Genomic DNA, 15,509 nt, shown 5'->3' on the forward strand with positions numbered 1-15,509 from the left:
TTTTGGTTCCATATAAAATTTAAAGTAGTTTTTTCCAATTCTGTGAAGAAAGTCAATGGTGGCTTGATGGGGATAGCATCTTGTTTCTATCAGTTACCCTATAGTAAAATTGGTTTCATTATATAGCACTGCAGTTTCCATGAACCTATCGATGGCATTGAGGACTCTATTTAACATTGTAACACAATTAAAAAGAATTCCAATTCTAAGCCCTTGGTTCACACTGGAACACTCCCAAAGGTGTACTTCCTGTTGCAAGAAAAAGAACTAGGCAGTAGAATACTTCTAGGAGAATTTTCAATCTGGTGAGTTTCAGATTCCGTATCTAGTGGAGTATACTCGCCAACTACTCTATGTGCTAGGGATGGATAATTTAAAGCATTTTTCTTTAAAGTATAATAAGGACATGTGGCAATAGCTATGAGACACACTCCTGGATGAGACGTGAGTAGGCAAGACATTTATTCACTCATGATATATCAGTGCAAAGTGTGCCTACAGTATACAAGGTAAACTCACAACTCATCAAAACTAAAACTTTTTACAATGTGCAATACATATAGGGATATTAATTCAATATATAAATGTCACATGTCTCCCAAATGTCACCCAGGCTTTCTGTTATTTCTTAAAATATACAAGTCAATATTACCAGAGAAAAGAAAAGAAAAAAATCCCATTATCTTAAACTTATGTATACTTCTCTAAATATTCTTAGGCTTGTAAGGAATGAGATTTAAGTCTATTTTTAGATGTTAGCATTCTGGACTGACTTGCAGGCTGTGGAAACACAAGACAGTTGTCACATGACTAAACGAAATGGGACTGGCTGCTACAGGCGAGGGATAAAATTGAGAGAGAGGAATCTGAGATTTTTCAGTCTCTTAAATATTAACCTATGTCTTGTTAGAATTCATATATTTCTCTCACTTAACCTGTGCTATCAGGGTCATTGTTAGGTTTATTAACAATATTTTACTTTGACACAGCAAAACATTTAATAGCATTCAATATAAAGGTAAATATCAAAATATCTAGGACAATAATGAGTTATGCATTATACTAATTTTACTCACGCCTTCCTGTGAAGTCCACATTTTTAAAAAAATATATTATTGCATATGAAACCACAAACAGGCATTCTGATTTCAGCACATTCTTACTCAAAACAGTATATACAGTCCTATTAGAGTCAGAGCATACTATACAGATCCATGCATGGGATCTATAGTGGTGAAGGTCCCAGGTGTACAGCACATATGTACACTTCTATATCACATCTCGTGGCAGAGGCATGCTTTCTCGGCAGGTGTCAAGGGTCTCCCATGCCAGTGAAAGGGAAACAGAGGGCATACAGATGTTCTGTCCTAGGCCGCTTCTTCAGCAGAACAGTCAATTCCTGCATAAGTAAACTTCTCATAAAGCGTGGTATTCACGTAGGTCTGGAAGAATGAGAATGGTTCAGAGACATAGGCTGCTTTGATTCCACCTCTGCCAGCGGCAGTTACAGCAGTACCTTGGTTTTCTTAGTTTGTTTCAACTCAAAATACTAAGCACTTGGGGGATACTTTCTGTCCTCAGTCCCTCTGTTGTATTTGATGACTTTCTTCCTAAAATGCATCCCCTTGCCTTCTGCAAGTAAGATTTCATACTGTATCCTCAGTTTCTGAGCTTGCCTTTCTCACAGTGTCTTACTGGTACCTCCTAATGTGTTCAGCTTCTCTCGGGTTCCTTCCCCTGTCTGAATCTCATCTTCACATCTCTCTGTGTGCTCTCACCTGCATCTCTAGTTGAATTACCACTTGGGTTTTGACTATTTCTTTAAACTACATTTACTTTTCTTTTGATTCCCAGATCAGTATAGCCAACTAACTTCCAGAAATTTTTACAGAATTCCTGACCCTCCTCATAGTAACCTGCAGGTCAAGCTCTGTTGTATACTTGCTGTGTCCTCAGTCAATCACCCACTTCTGAGCCTATTTCTTCATCTATAAAATTAAAAGGTCAGGCTATATGACTAAAATTCCTTCTAGCTCTAATAGGCTAATTCTGTATGTTATTCCATTGTGTACATGACTATATCCTGTATAGAAATCTTATTTCCCCCCAAAATTGTAACTTTTTCCAAGTTGCGGGGGTAAGGGGATATCCTTTGTTTCTATAATACTTAGGGCCATGTCAAGAAGAACTTCTTCAATTGTTTCAGTGTTTTTTGTGAACCACCCTGGGCACATCAGGAATTCCAGTTAAAGATCTCCTGCCTGACTTTAATACTCACCTTTCGTTCCTCTAACATTCTGTTTAAGGACACCAATATCTGGGCAAATGACGGCCTCTCGTAAGGCTTCTCCCGCCAGCATTGTCTCATTAGATCAAACCTTCGAAAGCAAAAGAATTAAAGGGTTAATTCTATAACTGTGCTTCAGTCCTGGGCATGGCAGGAAAAGAGAATGAAGCCAACCAATGCATGGTTATAAAGCTTAACCAGCAGAAGACAAAAGTACAGCACCTGGGAAGTTTCTACTAGGCCTCCCACCTCCCTAAGCAAGTCCCATTTCATCTCCCTATAGATTTAGTTCCTACCCTGGGTACTGTTTCTGCAGGATCTTGGTCTCAGCTATTACAATCATCTAGAAAGAACTGGGTATGTGTCTATAGCAGCATTTCCCTTGGAATGCTGCATCTTTCAAAATGTTAGTGTCTCTTAAAAGGCCCATGCTCAAACTTGTAAAATGCCACCCATTGTATCCCCCTTTAAGAGGGAGGACTTTTAGAAGCACTGTCATTAAAAACAAAGCCTGTTTAACCAGGTGTTATGGACTCAATGTTCATGCTACCCAAAAATCATGTGTTGAAACCATGTGATGGTGTTTGAAGGTAGGTAGTTTGGAAGGTGATTAGGCCATGAGGGTAGAACCCTCATGAATGGATTCGTGCCCTTACAGAAAAGGCCTGAAAGAGCTCTTTTGCTCCTTGTACCACATGAGGACACAGCAGAAAGATGGCCATCTATGAACCAGAAAATGGTTCACGGCCACCAAATCTGCCAATGCTTTGATCTTGGATTTCCCAGCTTTCAGAACTGTGAGAAATACTATTTTGTTACAGCAGTCGGAAATGACTAAGACAACAGGTTTAACACGAAGTTTCCAACTTAATTGACCACAGAACTCCTTTCCCCTTGTATCATGTATTTATATCTTGCACAACATGTGAACATAGTTTGGGAAACACTGACTTAAGACAGTGTTTTCTCAATTGTGCTCAGAACTCCTTGTGTGATTAAAATACAGATTTCTGGAACCTGCCCACATGTTGAACAAATGACTCCGGGGAACCCTATGTGCATAGAAGGCTATCAACCATTGGTTTAGGGTGTCACAGATCCCAGAACAGCTTATACTTTAACATAAGTTTCTTAAAGACTAAAAAATCTTCTCACCCCTTATGAAGTGAATCTCAAAAGGTAGAATTTAAGGGACTGTCTAGTGATGGTCCAACTATGTCCAGGTTTTTCCAGGATGGTATGTATGCTTCTTATTCCAGTGATATTAACACCCTCCTTCACTCTTAGAAGTAGCCCCATTTAGACAATAAATTATTTGTTCAACCTAGAGCCTTTCAGTCTTCAAACATGCCAGTTAGCTTCTACCATGGATAGTTCTGGGAATGGTGGTATCACTACAGGTCATTATATTTCCCCTTGGAATAAATCTTACTTTTGAAAGTAATCTTAGCAGAAGCAAGGTTCTAGGCAAGAAAATGTATCTTTAAAAAATTTTTTTTTTTATTATAAGTTCTGAGATACATGTGGAGAATGTGCAGGTTTGTTACATCCGTATACAAGTGCCATGGTGATTTGCTGCACCCATCAACCTGTCATCTACATTAGGTATTTCTCCTAATGCTATCCTATCCCCCAACCTGCCGACAGGCCCTGGTGTGTGATGTTTCCTTCCCTGTATCCATGTGTTCTCGCTGTTCAATTCCCACTTATGAGTGAAAACATGTGGAGTTTGGTTTTCTTTTCTTACGTTAGTTTCTAGCTTCATCCATGCCCCTGAAAAGGACATGAACTCATCCTTTCTTATGGCTGCATAGTATTCCATGGTATATATGTACCACATTTTCTTTATCCAGTCTATCATTGAACAGTGCCACAATAAACCTATGTGTGCATGTGTCTTTATAGTAGAATGATTTATAATCCTTTGGGTATATACCCAGTAATGGGATTGCTGGGGCAAATGGTATTTCTGGTTCTAGATCCCTAAGGAATTGCCACACTGTCTTCCACAATGATTGAACTAATTTACACTCCCACCAACAGTGTAAAAGCGTTTCTATTTATACACATCCTCTCCAGCATCTGTTGTTTCCTGACTTTTTAATGATCGCCACTCTAACTGGTGTGAGATGGTATCTCATTGTGGTTTTGATTTGCATTTCTCTAATGACCAGTGATGATGATCTTTTCTTCATATGTTGGCTGCATAAATGTCTTCTTTTGAGAAGTGTCTGTCCATATCCTTTGCCCACTTTTTGATGGGGTTGTTTTTTTCTTGTAAATTTGTTGAAGTTCTTTGTGGGTTCTGGATATTAGCCCTTTGTCAGAAGGATAGATTGCAAACATTTTCTCCCATTCTGTAGGTTGCCTGTTCACTCTGATGATCGTTTCTTTTGCTGTGCAGAAGCTTTTTAGTTTAATTAGATCCCATTTGTTAATTTTGGCTTTTGGTGTTTTAGTCATGAAGTCTTTTGCCTGTGCCTATGTCCTGAATGGTATTGTCTAGGTTTTCTTCTAGGGTTTTTATGGTTTCAGATCTTACATTTAAGTCTTTAATCCATCTTGAGTTAATTTTTGTATAAGATGTAAGGAAGAGGTCGAGTTTCAGTTTTCTGCATATGGCTAGCCAATTTTCCCAACACCATTTATTAAATAGGGAATCCTTTCCCCATTGTTTGTGTCAGGTTTGTCAAAGATCAGATGGTTGTAGATGTGTGGTGTTATTCCTGAGGCCTCTGTCCTATTCCTTTGGTATCTCTGTTTTGGTACTGGTACCATGCTGTTTTGGTTATTGTAGCCTTCTAGTATAGTTTGAAGTCAGGTAGCGTGATGCCTTCAGTTTTGTTCTTTTTGCTTAGGCTCATCTTGGCTATGCAGGCTCTTTTTTGGTTCCACATGAAATTTAAAGTAGTTTTATCTAATTCTGTGAAGAAAGTCAATGATAGCTTGATGAGGATAGCACTGAATCTATAAATGACTTTGGGCAGTATGGCCATTTTCACAATATTGATTCTTTCTTATCCATGAGCTTGGAATGTTTTTCCATTTGTTTGTGTCCTCTTATTTCCTAGAGCAGTGGTTTGTAGTTCTCCTTGAAGAGGTCCTTCACATCCCTTGTAAGTTGTATGCCTAGGTATTTTATTCTCTTTGTAGCAGTTGTGAATGGGAGTTCACCCATGATTTGTCTGTTTGTCTGTTATTGGTGTATAGGAATGCTTGTGATTTTTGCACATTGATTTTGTATCCTGAGACTTTGCTGAAGTTGCTTATCAGCTTAAAGAGATTTTGGGCTGAGACGATGGGGTTTTCTAAATCACAGTCACGTCATCTGCAAACAGAGACAATTTGACTTCCTCTCTTCCTATTTGAATAACCTTATATCTTTCTCTTGCCTGATTGCCCTGTCCAGAACTTCCAATACTATGTTGATTGAATAGGAGTGGTAAGGGAAGGCATCCTTGTCTTAAGCCAGTTTTCAAAGGGAATGCTTCTAGCTTTTTCCCATTCAGTATGATATTGGCTGTGGGTTTGTCATAAATAGCTCATTATTTTGAGATACGTTCCATCAATACCTAGTTTACTGAGAGTTTTTAGCCTGAGGGGGTGTTGAATTTCCTTGAAGGCTTTTTTTGCATCTATTGAGATAATCATGTGGTTTTTGTCATTGGTTCTGTTTAGATGATGGATTATGTTTATTGATTCACGTCTGTTGAACCAGCCTTCCATCCCAAGGATGAAGCCGACTTCATCATGATGGATAAGCTTTTTGATGTGCTGCTGGATTTGGTTTGCCAATATTTTATTGAGGATTTTCGCATCAATGTTCATCAGGGATATTGGTCTGAAATTTCTTTTTTGTTGTGTCTCTGCCAGGTTTTGGTATCAGGATGATGCTGACCTCATAAAAAGAGTTAGGAAAGATCCCTCTTTTTCTATTGTTTGGAATAGTTTCAGAAGGGATGATACCAGCTCCTCTTTGTACCTCTGGTAGAATTCGGCTGTGAATCCATCTGGTCCTGGACACTTTTTGGTTGGTAAGCTATTAATTACTGCCTCAATTTCAGAATTTTTATTGGTCTATTCAGGGATTTGACTTCTTCCTGGTTTAGACATAGGAGAGTGTATGTGTCCAGGAATTTATCCATTTCTTCTAGTTTATTTGCATAGAGGTGTTTATAGTATTCTCTGATGGTAGTTTGTATTTCTGTGGGATCAGTGGTGATATCTCCTTTACCATTTTTTATTGCATCTATTTGATTCTTCTCCCTTTTCTTCTTTATTAGTCTGGCTAGCAGTCTATTTTGTTGATCTTTTCAAAAAACCAGCTCCTGGATTCATTGATGTTTTTGAAGGACATTTTGTGTGTCTATCTCCTTCACTGCTGCTCTGATCTTAGTTATTTCTTGTCTTCTGCTAGCTTTTGAATTTGTTTGCTGTTGCTTCTCTAGTTCTTTTAATTGTGATGTTAGGGTGTCGATTTTAGGTCCTTCCTGCTTTCTCTTGTGGGCATTTAGTGCTATAAATGTCCCTCTACACACTGCTTTAAATGTGTCCCAGAGATTCTGGTACGTTTTGTCTTTGTTCTCACTGGTTTCAGAGAACATCTTTATTTCTGCCTTCATTTCATTATTTACCCAGTAGTCATTCAGGAGCAGGTTGTAATTGTGCAGTTTTGAGTGAGTTTCTTAATCCTAAATTCTAATTTGATTGCTCTGTGGTCAGAGAGACTCTTATGATTTCTGTTCTTTTGGATTTGCTGAGGAATGTCTAACTTCCAATTATGTGGTCAATTTTAGAGTAACTGCAATGAGGTGCTGAGAAGAACACATATTCTGTTGATTTGGGGTAGAGAGTTCTGTAGATGTCTATTAGGTCCACTTGTTCCAGAGCTGAGTTCAAGTCCTGAATATCCTTGTTAATCTGTCTAATATTGACAGTGGGGAGTTAAAGTCTCCCACTATTATGTGGCAGTCTAAGTCTCTTGGTAAGTCTCAAAGAACTTGCTTTATTAATCTGGGTGCTCCTGTATTGGGTGCATATATATTTAGGATAGTTAGCTCTTCCTGTTGAATTGATCCCTTTACCATTATGTAATGGCCTTCTTTGTCTCTTCTGATCTTTGTTGGTTTAAAATCTGTTTTATCAGAGGGCAACCCCTGCTTTTTTTGCTTTCCATTTGCTTGGTAAATATTCCTCCATCCCTTTATTCTGAGCCTATGTGTGTGTGTGTGCATGTGAGATGGGTCTCCTGAATACAGCACACTGATGGGTCTTGACTCTTTATCCTATTTCCCAGTCTGTGTCTTTTAGTTAGGGCATTCAGCCCATTTACATTTAAGGTTAATATTATTATGTGTGAGTCTGATCCTGTCATTATGATGCTAGCTGGTTATTTTGCCTGTTAGTTGATGCAGTTTCTTTGTAGTGTCAATGCTCTTTAGATTTTGATATATTTTTGCAGCGGCTGGTACCAGGTTTTCCTTTCCATGTTAGTGCTTCCTTCAGGAGCTTTTGTAAGGCAGGCCTGGTGGTGACAAAATCCTTCACTTATGAAGCATAGTTTGGCTGGATATGAAATTCTGGGTTGAAAATTCTTCTAAGAATGTTGAATACTGGCCCCCACTCTCTTCTGGCTTGTAGGGTTTCTACAGAGAGATTTGCTGTTAGTCTGATGGGCTTCCCTTTGTGGGTAACCTGACCTTTCTCTGGCTGCACTTAACATGTTTTCTTTCATTTCAACCTTGATTAATCTGACGATTATGTGTCTTGGGGTTGTTCTTCTCAAGGAGTATCTTTGTGGTGTTCTCTGTATTTCCTCAATTTGAATGCTGATCAGTCTTACTAGGTTGGAGAAGTTCTCCTGGATAATATCCTGATGAGTGTTTTCCAACTTGGTTTCATTCTCCCCATCACTTTCAGGTACACCAATCAAACATAGGTTTGATCTTTTCACATAGTCCCATATTTCTTGGAGGCTTTGGTCATTCCTTTTCATTTTTTTCTCTAATCTTGTCTTCATGCTTTATTTAAGTTTATCTTCAATATCTGATATCCTTTCTTCCACTGGATCCATTCAGCTACTGATACTGTGTATGCTTCACGAAGTATTCATGCTGTGTTTTTTAGCTCCATCAGGTCATTTATGTTCTTCTCTAAACTGGTTATTCTAGTTGCAATTTGTCTAACCTTTTATCAACGTTCTTAGCTTCCTTGCATTGGGTTAGAATATGTTCCTTTAGCTTGAAGGAGGTTGTTATTACCCACTTTCTAAAGCCTACTTCTGTCAATTTGTCAAACTCATTCTCTATTCAGTTTTGTTCCCTTGCTGGTGAGGAGTTGTGATCCTTTGGAGGAGAAGAGGCATTCTGGGTGGAATTTTCAGCCTTTTTGCCCTGGTTTCCCCTCATTTTTGTGGATTTATCTATCTATGATCTTCGGATGGGGTTTTGGGGTGGAGGTCCTTTTCCTTTCTGTTTGTTTTCCTTCTGACAGTCAGGCCCCTCTGCTGAAGGTCTGCTGGAGTTGGCTAGAGGTCCACTCCAGACCCTGTCTGCCTGGGTGTCACAAGTGGAGGCTGCAGAACAACGAAGATTGCTGCCTGTTCCTTCCTATGGAAGGTTTGTCCCAGAGGGGCACTTGCCAGATGCCAGCTAGTACTCTCCTGTATGAAGTGTCTTGTCAACCCCTGCTGGGCTGGGAGGTGTCTCCCAGTCAGGAGGCACAGGGGTCAGGGACCCACTTGAGGAGGCAGTTTGTTCCTTAGCAGAGCTCGAGTGCTGTGCTGGGAGATCTGGTGCTCTCTTCAGAGGTGGCAGGCAGGAATATTTAAGTCTGCTGAAGCTATGCCAATAGTGGCCCCTACCACTAGGTACTTTGTCCCAGGGAGATGGGAGTTTTATCTATAAGCCCTTGACGGGTGCTGCTGCCTTTTTTTCAGAGATGCCCTGTCCAGAGAGCTGGAATCTAGAGACGCAGTCTGGCTACAGTGGCTTTGCAGAGCTTGGTGGGCTCTGCCCAGTTTGAACTTCCCTGGGGCTTTGTTTACACTGTGAGGAGAAAACCAGCCTACTCAAGCTTCAGTAATCGGGGATACCCCTCCTCCAACCAAGCTGGAGCATCCCAGGTTGACTTCATACTGCTGTGCTGGCAGCAAAGGATTTCAAGCCGGTGGATCTTAGCTGGGTGGGATCCACTGAGCTAGACCACTTGGCTCCCTGGCTTCAGCTCCCTTTCCAGGGGACTGAATGGTTCTGTCTCACTGGTGTTCCAGGTGCCACTGGGGCAAGGAAAAAAAGCTAAAAAAAAAAAAAACCAACTCCTACAGCTAGCCCTAAACGGCCGCCCAGTTTTGTGCTTGTAACCCATGGCCCTGTTGGCATAGGCACCAGAGGGAATCTCCTCTTCTGCGGGTTGCAAAGACTGTGGGAAAAGTTTAGTATCTGGGCTGGAATGCACCATTCCTCCCGGCACAGTCCCTCACATCTTCCCTTGGCTAGGGAGGGAGTTCCTCGACCCCTTGTACTTCCTGGATGAGGTGACACCCCACCTTGCTTCAGCTCACCCTCTGTGGGCTGCACCTACTTTCTAACCAGTCCCAAGGAGATGAGCTGGGTACCTCAGTTGGAAATGCAGAAATCACTTGCCTTCTGAGTTGATCTCGCTGGGAGTTGCAGACCAGAGCTGTTCCTTTTCAGCCATCTTGCCAGCCCAAAAATGTATCTTTCTTAATGAAAAACTTCACGAATTTATTTCAGGTTTTTCTGCATTTGTTGCCCTTCCTCATTTCAACCTTCCCGAGAGTCATTAAATGCCTCCTAAATTTCTATGCCTGTAAAGCTAATACTCCTTGTGTATTACATAACAGTATTAGTATTGGGAACCCCCCTGCTTCTATTCACCTATTTGGGATCTCTGTGTGTAGGTGTTTGTGTATACCAGTTGACTTTGTTAAAGTCAGCTGGCCCCAGAAACACACAAGAGGAAGGAAGGTAAGACAAAATAGCCCCAGGATGAGGCCTGACTTACACCTCATCATCACAGTTCAGGGGTTTCTCCAGTCTGTAGCCCTGGGGCAGCTTCTCATAGAGTTCTGCACAAGTCATCCCGCAGTAGGGTGTGCCTCCTGGAAGACAAACAGTGCCACTCTAAGTCCTCTCTGGCATGAAAAGCAATGCTTCCTGTCCAGGGGTTCTAAAGCTAAGGGGCCAGGAGGAAGACATGGTATGTCACAGGAGAGTGAACATGCTGCATGCCTCCCTTGGCAAACCCACCACTCATCAAAACTGGACTTACACTACAGAGTATGCCAAAGCATCATCATTGCTTCAGGGGAAGGAACCACCCCCGGCTTCCTCAATTCAGTGCCAGTTCTCTTCCCTAAGTCTCCCCACACACAGCACATCTATTATACCAATAATATTAACCTTTTTGTCTGATTTGAAGCCTGTAGTTTTATAATTCATATTTTAATTATAAAAGCAATGCATATTTATTGTAGAATTTTTTAAGTTTTGAGATACATGTGCCATGGTGGTCTGCTGCACCTATTGACCCATCATCTAGGTTTTAAGCCCCACATGCATTAGGTATTTGTCGTTATTCTGTCCTTCCCCCCCACACAGGCCTTGGTGTGTGATGTTCCCCTCCCTGTGTCCATGTGTTCTCATTGTTCAACTCCCACTTATGAGTGAGAACATGTGTGTTTGGTTTTCTGTTCCTGTGTTAGTTTGCTGAGGAGGATGGTTTCCAGCTGCATCCATGTCCCTGCAAAGGACATGAACTAATTCTTTTTTATGTCTGTGTAGTATTCCATGGTGTATATGTGCCACATTAAAAACATGAAGAATAAAATTATTACCTTTCTGTGTAGGGCCTTCTAGTTTTTTTAAATATGCAATATTGATAAAACTAGGATCAGTATACATGAAATTGTTATATATTTTCTGGCATGTATATTTTAACATAGATACTCACCTAAGCTGACAATCTCCCATAGTAACACACCGTAGGACCATCTGCAGGAGGGACAAGTGTGAAACCAACAATCAGCAAACAGAGTCACCACTCATTTTCCTGCCCCCAAAGCCAGGGAGACCCACCCTGTCTGAGAAAAGGAAATGTTACATGTCTACATCCTAGGATAGGCCCTTGCACACAGTGTGGGTTTCTCTTAGCTCAACGGAAAGGTTACAACAAAGAAATAGTGTTCACTTTGCCAGAGCCCCCAAATCACTTTAACCAGAGACTCCAAGGTGGTACTGTCCAAAACAGATGAAATGTTTTGGAGCTTGACAGATCTGAGTTAAATCCAATCTCTGCCATCCAATTATGTGACCTGGAAAAAGTTCCTGAACCTCTTGGGACCTCTTAGTATATTCTTACAAAAGTGGGGACAATAATCCTTGCCTCAAAGTTATGCAGAGAAACATAAAAAGCACCTTGCAGACAGTGAGGACACAGCAATTGCCCACCCCCTCTTCATCCCCAGGCATCAGCAAAACCCCTTGGACAAGTCACCACCACCCTCACGGCCTTGGTTTTTCATCCTGGAAATGGGGTGCAAGGCAAGATGACCTAAATCTCAAGCCTACCCTTCCTTCCACCGCCAGCCTCTGATGCATCACTGCAGGCTGCAAGCAGAGACGCCCCTGACTGTCTGGCCTTACTTTGTCCCCAGCAGCTATTCTGGATTGCTTCCTCTGATCTAGGTCTGGGAGAGGAGCCACAGGAAGGCCAGTATGTCCCTTCCTGTTGAGTCCGAGAATTCACAACTCGAAGCACAATGCAGAATACACAACTTCAGTATGCAGAGTGAAATCCAAAACCTGCCACCAGTGATTCTGCACTCTGGAAACCGTCTACTCTGCGGCTTTATTCTGTTACTTTATTTCCTGGGTTTTTTGGTTACCTTTGTTCCCGAGAGGTACAGGACATTCCTGCTTCTTTTTAAAACCTCTGTCAACTATATATGTTTCTGGGAGGGGAAAAAAAATCCCTTGGCAATAAGCAGCTTACTTACACATCACTGTTCGTTGTGTACACACTGTAATTCAGTGACTCGATGGCCATCCAGCGCACTGGGAGCCTTCCCTGGAGAGAACAAAGTGAGATGTCACTTAAGTGGGACAGGGTCTTTATGAGGCTCTCAGCCTGCCTGAGCTGTGGCTCCACAAAGCCCATCGGGAACCTCATAGGCAGGGCAGACTCAGACATCATTGCTTTGTGTATGTCCCAGCTACATGTGTGTTTTCAAATTTCAAAACATGCAAATAGCGCAGGTCCTATTTATCTTCAGGGTTCAGCAGTTTTATATGAATTGAAGTGTGAGTGTGCACGCATGGTAGTCGGTCATTCCTTATTCACCTTATAGCCCTCAGAGGCACTCTGAGGTTTAGAAAGGAGAGACAGGCATAGACACTGAGTGAGAATTTAACTGTATTAATAATGTGGAAAAGGGAAATGGAGGCACTGAGGTATGGTGAAGAGAACAACTGTGCCTGGAGATGATGGAGGGAGATTCTCCAGAGGACGGGACATCCCAGCATGGTTCTGTAAGTCGTTTAGGTGTCATTAGGTGGATGGGAGAGGAAAGAGCATCTCTAGACAAGGGGAACAGTGTGCATATATAACAGTAGAGATTGAGATGATTTGTAGCTTACGTAGTGTAGTTTATGTTGGGTTTGGAGACACATACCGATACTTTGGATGCTGGTCCTGACTGCCTCCAGGCTGTCCCCATATCTTGGCTTACTGATCCCAGGCTAGGCAAAATGAGATGTGACTGGACGTTGTAAAGCTTGACTTTAAAGTTTTATTCCTGGTTTCCTCAAAGTCTCTATGATTTGGGGCTCCCTTCCTATCTACTCATTCAAAAATCATAAGGTTGGTCATCAAGAGGTTGATCCCTCCCTCCCAGAGATTTGTCCAAACTTGCTACACTGCATCCTTCTTGCAGGGAACTTGCTCCTCTCCAATCCTTCTTTCTTCCCCCTTCCCTCAACCTGGGCCTTTCCTCCCCAGCCCCAAGGTGCTAAAGAACACCTTTAACCCTGTTTAGTCTATTGTAAGATCGAGTCAAGCCCTGATAGGTGCTCTCCCCCTGTAAATAACCCCAATATTGCAGAAATGCCAAGCAAACCCATGCTAGCCTTGGGGAGCTGAGGAGAGCATCCAAATAGAATGGGTAGGTTGTGGGGTTAACCTGTGTTATCCCTCCACCTTCTCACCCAGGGCACCCACATCCCCTAAGCGCTGGAGTAAAGCAGGGAAAAGGATTTCAGGAAGGAGATTTGAAGACACCAGGTGGTCAGGGAGGAGTTGGGAGAGCTGGAGTAGGTAGGTGACTGGTGGATTCTGCTTCTTTAAGAAAACAAGTCCACCCCTGCTCCAGAGAAGCATCTGCCTTGAGTGGGTCTGAAAAGGTTAGGCAGAAAAGCATCACCTGGAAGCCAGCCCTCAGGGAGGCACACGTGGCTTCTGAAAGTGCTATGTTGATAAGCATGCAGGGCCCTCGAAGAGCCAAAGGGACCCCACTTCACACCCCCATCAGAAAAGAGTGTGGAAAGATCCAAAATGATTATGTTCACTGTGGTTGTAGCTATGTGAAAGGGTGTATGCTGTGGAAGGCGATAAGCCAAAAATGAAAAAAATATATATGCCAAGGTGGTGAATTATGGGTGATTTCCTTTCAAAATGTTCTTGAGTATTGTTTTATCTTCTCAGTAACTAGATAAGTGTGATGAAAAAAAAGGAAGCCTGGAATTGAGAATAAATGCAGGAACCTGAGCCTTGCTAAGAGACAATTTGGTGTGCCCACAAAAATGAAAAGACTGCCTATAACTCATGACAACTGGAGCCATCCCAAGAAAGCTGGGCCAAAGTAATGTTCATCAGACCTAAAAAAGGGAGAGCCATCCACCACAGTAGACCTGCTAGACACATGGAAAGGCTGCAGCGCTTGTCATCCCTGAGGCCCTGCGTTCTGCCCACCCCAGGAAAACAGAGGATGGTGAATTTCCTCCACACAGCTCTAACATGCAGGGATGTGGTACTTCTAGGACTATGTGATTCTAGACTGGGCACCAAAAGCAGAATGAGTATCTCTCTTCCTCTAAGACTGTATGGTTAGGTTCTCCCGCAATCTTGTACTTAAAGATAAAATATTACTGTTTGGGAGAGTGGATTTTGGGCTTGAACAGTGACTTGACCACTGAAGTTTCAGTGAAGAGAGAAATCTTAGATGAGCCTGTAGAAGTTATGAATTTCTCTATAGAGCCTCCTGGTGATTTAGAAACCATTTAGTTTGTTTCCTTGATTTTTGGAAAATATGTTCATCTTTTTCCTCGCTACATCGGTTGTGCATGAAAGGGGATTGTGCAAGCTCCTCAGAGGTTTCCAAATGAGATGCCTTGGGGTCTGAACTGGATAGAACCAAGACCCCAAACCACTAGGCTTGAATATTCAATTACTTGGTCACACATGACAGTGCCTTCTTCATTAGTAATACAGACGCTGCAACCATGTTAGGAATGAACATTTAGAAAGAATGTTTCCCAGGGCACACAGTATCTACTGGGACACACAGTCAGATGCTTTAGTCACCACAGAGCACTGACAGTCCAGAAGCGACATCAGGAGAGCGGGGAGTACCTCGGAAAGGATGCGATCAGTGTCCATGTCCTGTACTTACCATTGTCTTTTTCACATACACCTCTTGACCTCGGGACAATCCAAAATCTGCTATTTTTGCCACATAGTTTTCACCAACTAAAATGTTTCTGGCAGCCAGATCCCTGTGGATAAACTGAGAGTTTTGAAAACATTATGTATTTTCAGCCTAATGAAAGCCCCAGGGCTGAAAACTTTGGGGAATAGGAAAGAAAACAATAGCATAAAAAAGGATTTTAAAAAGGCACAATCCAGTTCCCCTTAAAGTTCCCCTCCAGAATTCCCTGGTAATGGAATGGATTCTGCCAAATGACACACCACATCTTGGCAGAAGAATTTCAGAAAATGAACAAATAAAAAACACAGGTTGTTAAGTCCTCCAGCTGTAATGTAGTGTGTGTCTGTTGCTGCACATGATTTAGAGGCAAACCAGGCTAAGAGAGCTTAAGGTACCTCGCTACATCTTATGAAAATTATGAAATTTTCATAATTATGAAAATTGCTAGATAAACATATTGTCAGTATTAATTTTTATTTAAATAGACGGACTATTCAC

The 15,509-nt window shown here is 41.8% G+C and overlaps 1 protein-coding gene across 2 annotated transcripts in view; it reads right to left on the minus strand.

The window, feature by feature from the left end:
- Positions 1 to 438: 438 nt before the first annotated feature.
- Positions 439 to 15,509, minus strand: part of TEK (TEK receptor tyrosine kinase) — a 122,245-nt gene continuing 107,174 nt past the window's right edge. For both annotated transcript variants that reach the window (XM_050761979.1, XM_050761978.1), the window contains exons 18-23: positions 14,976 to 15,089; positions 12,306 to 12,376; positions 11,261 to 11,301; positions 10,313 to 10,409; positions 2,279 to 2,378; positions 439 to 1,442 (exon numbers count right to left, since the gene is read on the minus strand). In XM_050761979.1, the coding sequence (XP_050617936.1) occupies positions 1,368 to 1,442; positions 2,279 to 2,378; positions 10,313 to 10,409; positions 11,261 to 11,301; positions 12,306 to 12,376; positions 14,976 to 15,089 (498 nt within the window). In that variant the 3' untranslated portion in view covers positions 439 to 1,367. The remainder of the gene's footprint in view (positions 1,443 to 2,278; positions 2,379 to 10,312; positions 10,410 to 11,260; positions 11,302 to 12,305; positions 12,377 to 14,975; positions 15,090 to 15,509) is intronic.

This window comes from Macaca thibetana, chromosome 15, assembly GCF_024542745.1.
Source record: "Macaca thibetana thibetana isolate TM-01 chromosome 15, ASM2454274v1, whole genome shotgun sequence".
Classification (NCBI taxonomy): domain Eukaryota; kingdom Metazoa; phylum Chordata; class Mammalia; order Primates; family Cercopithecidae; genus Macaca; species Macaca thibetana.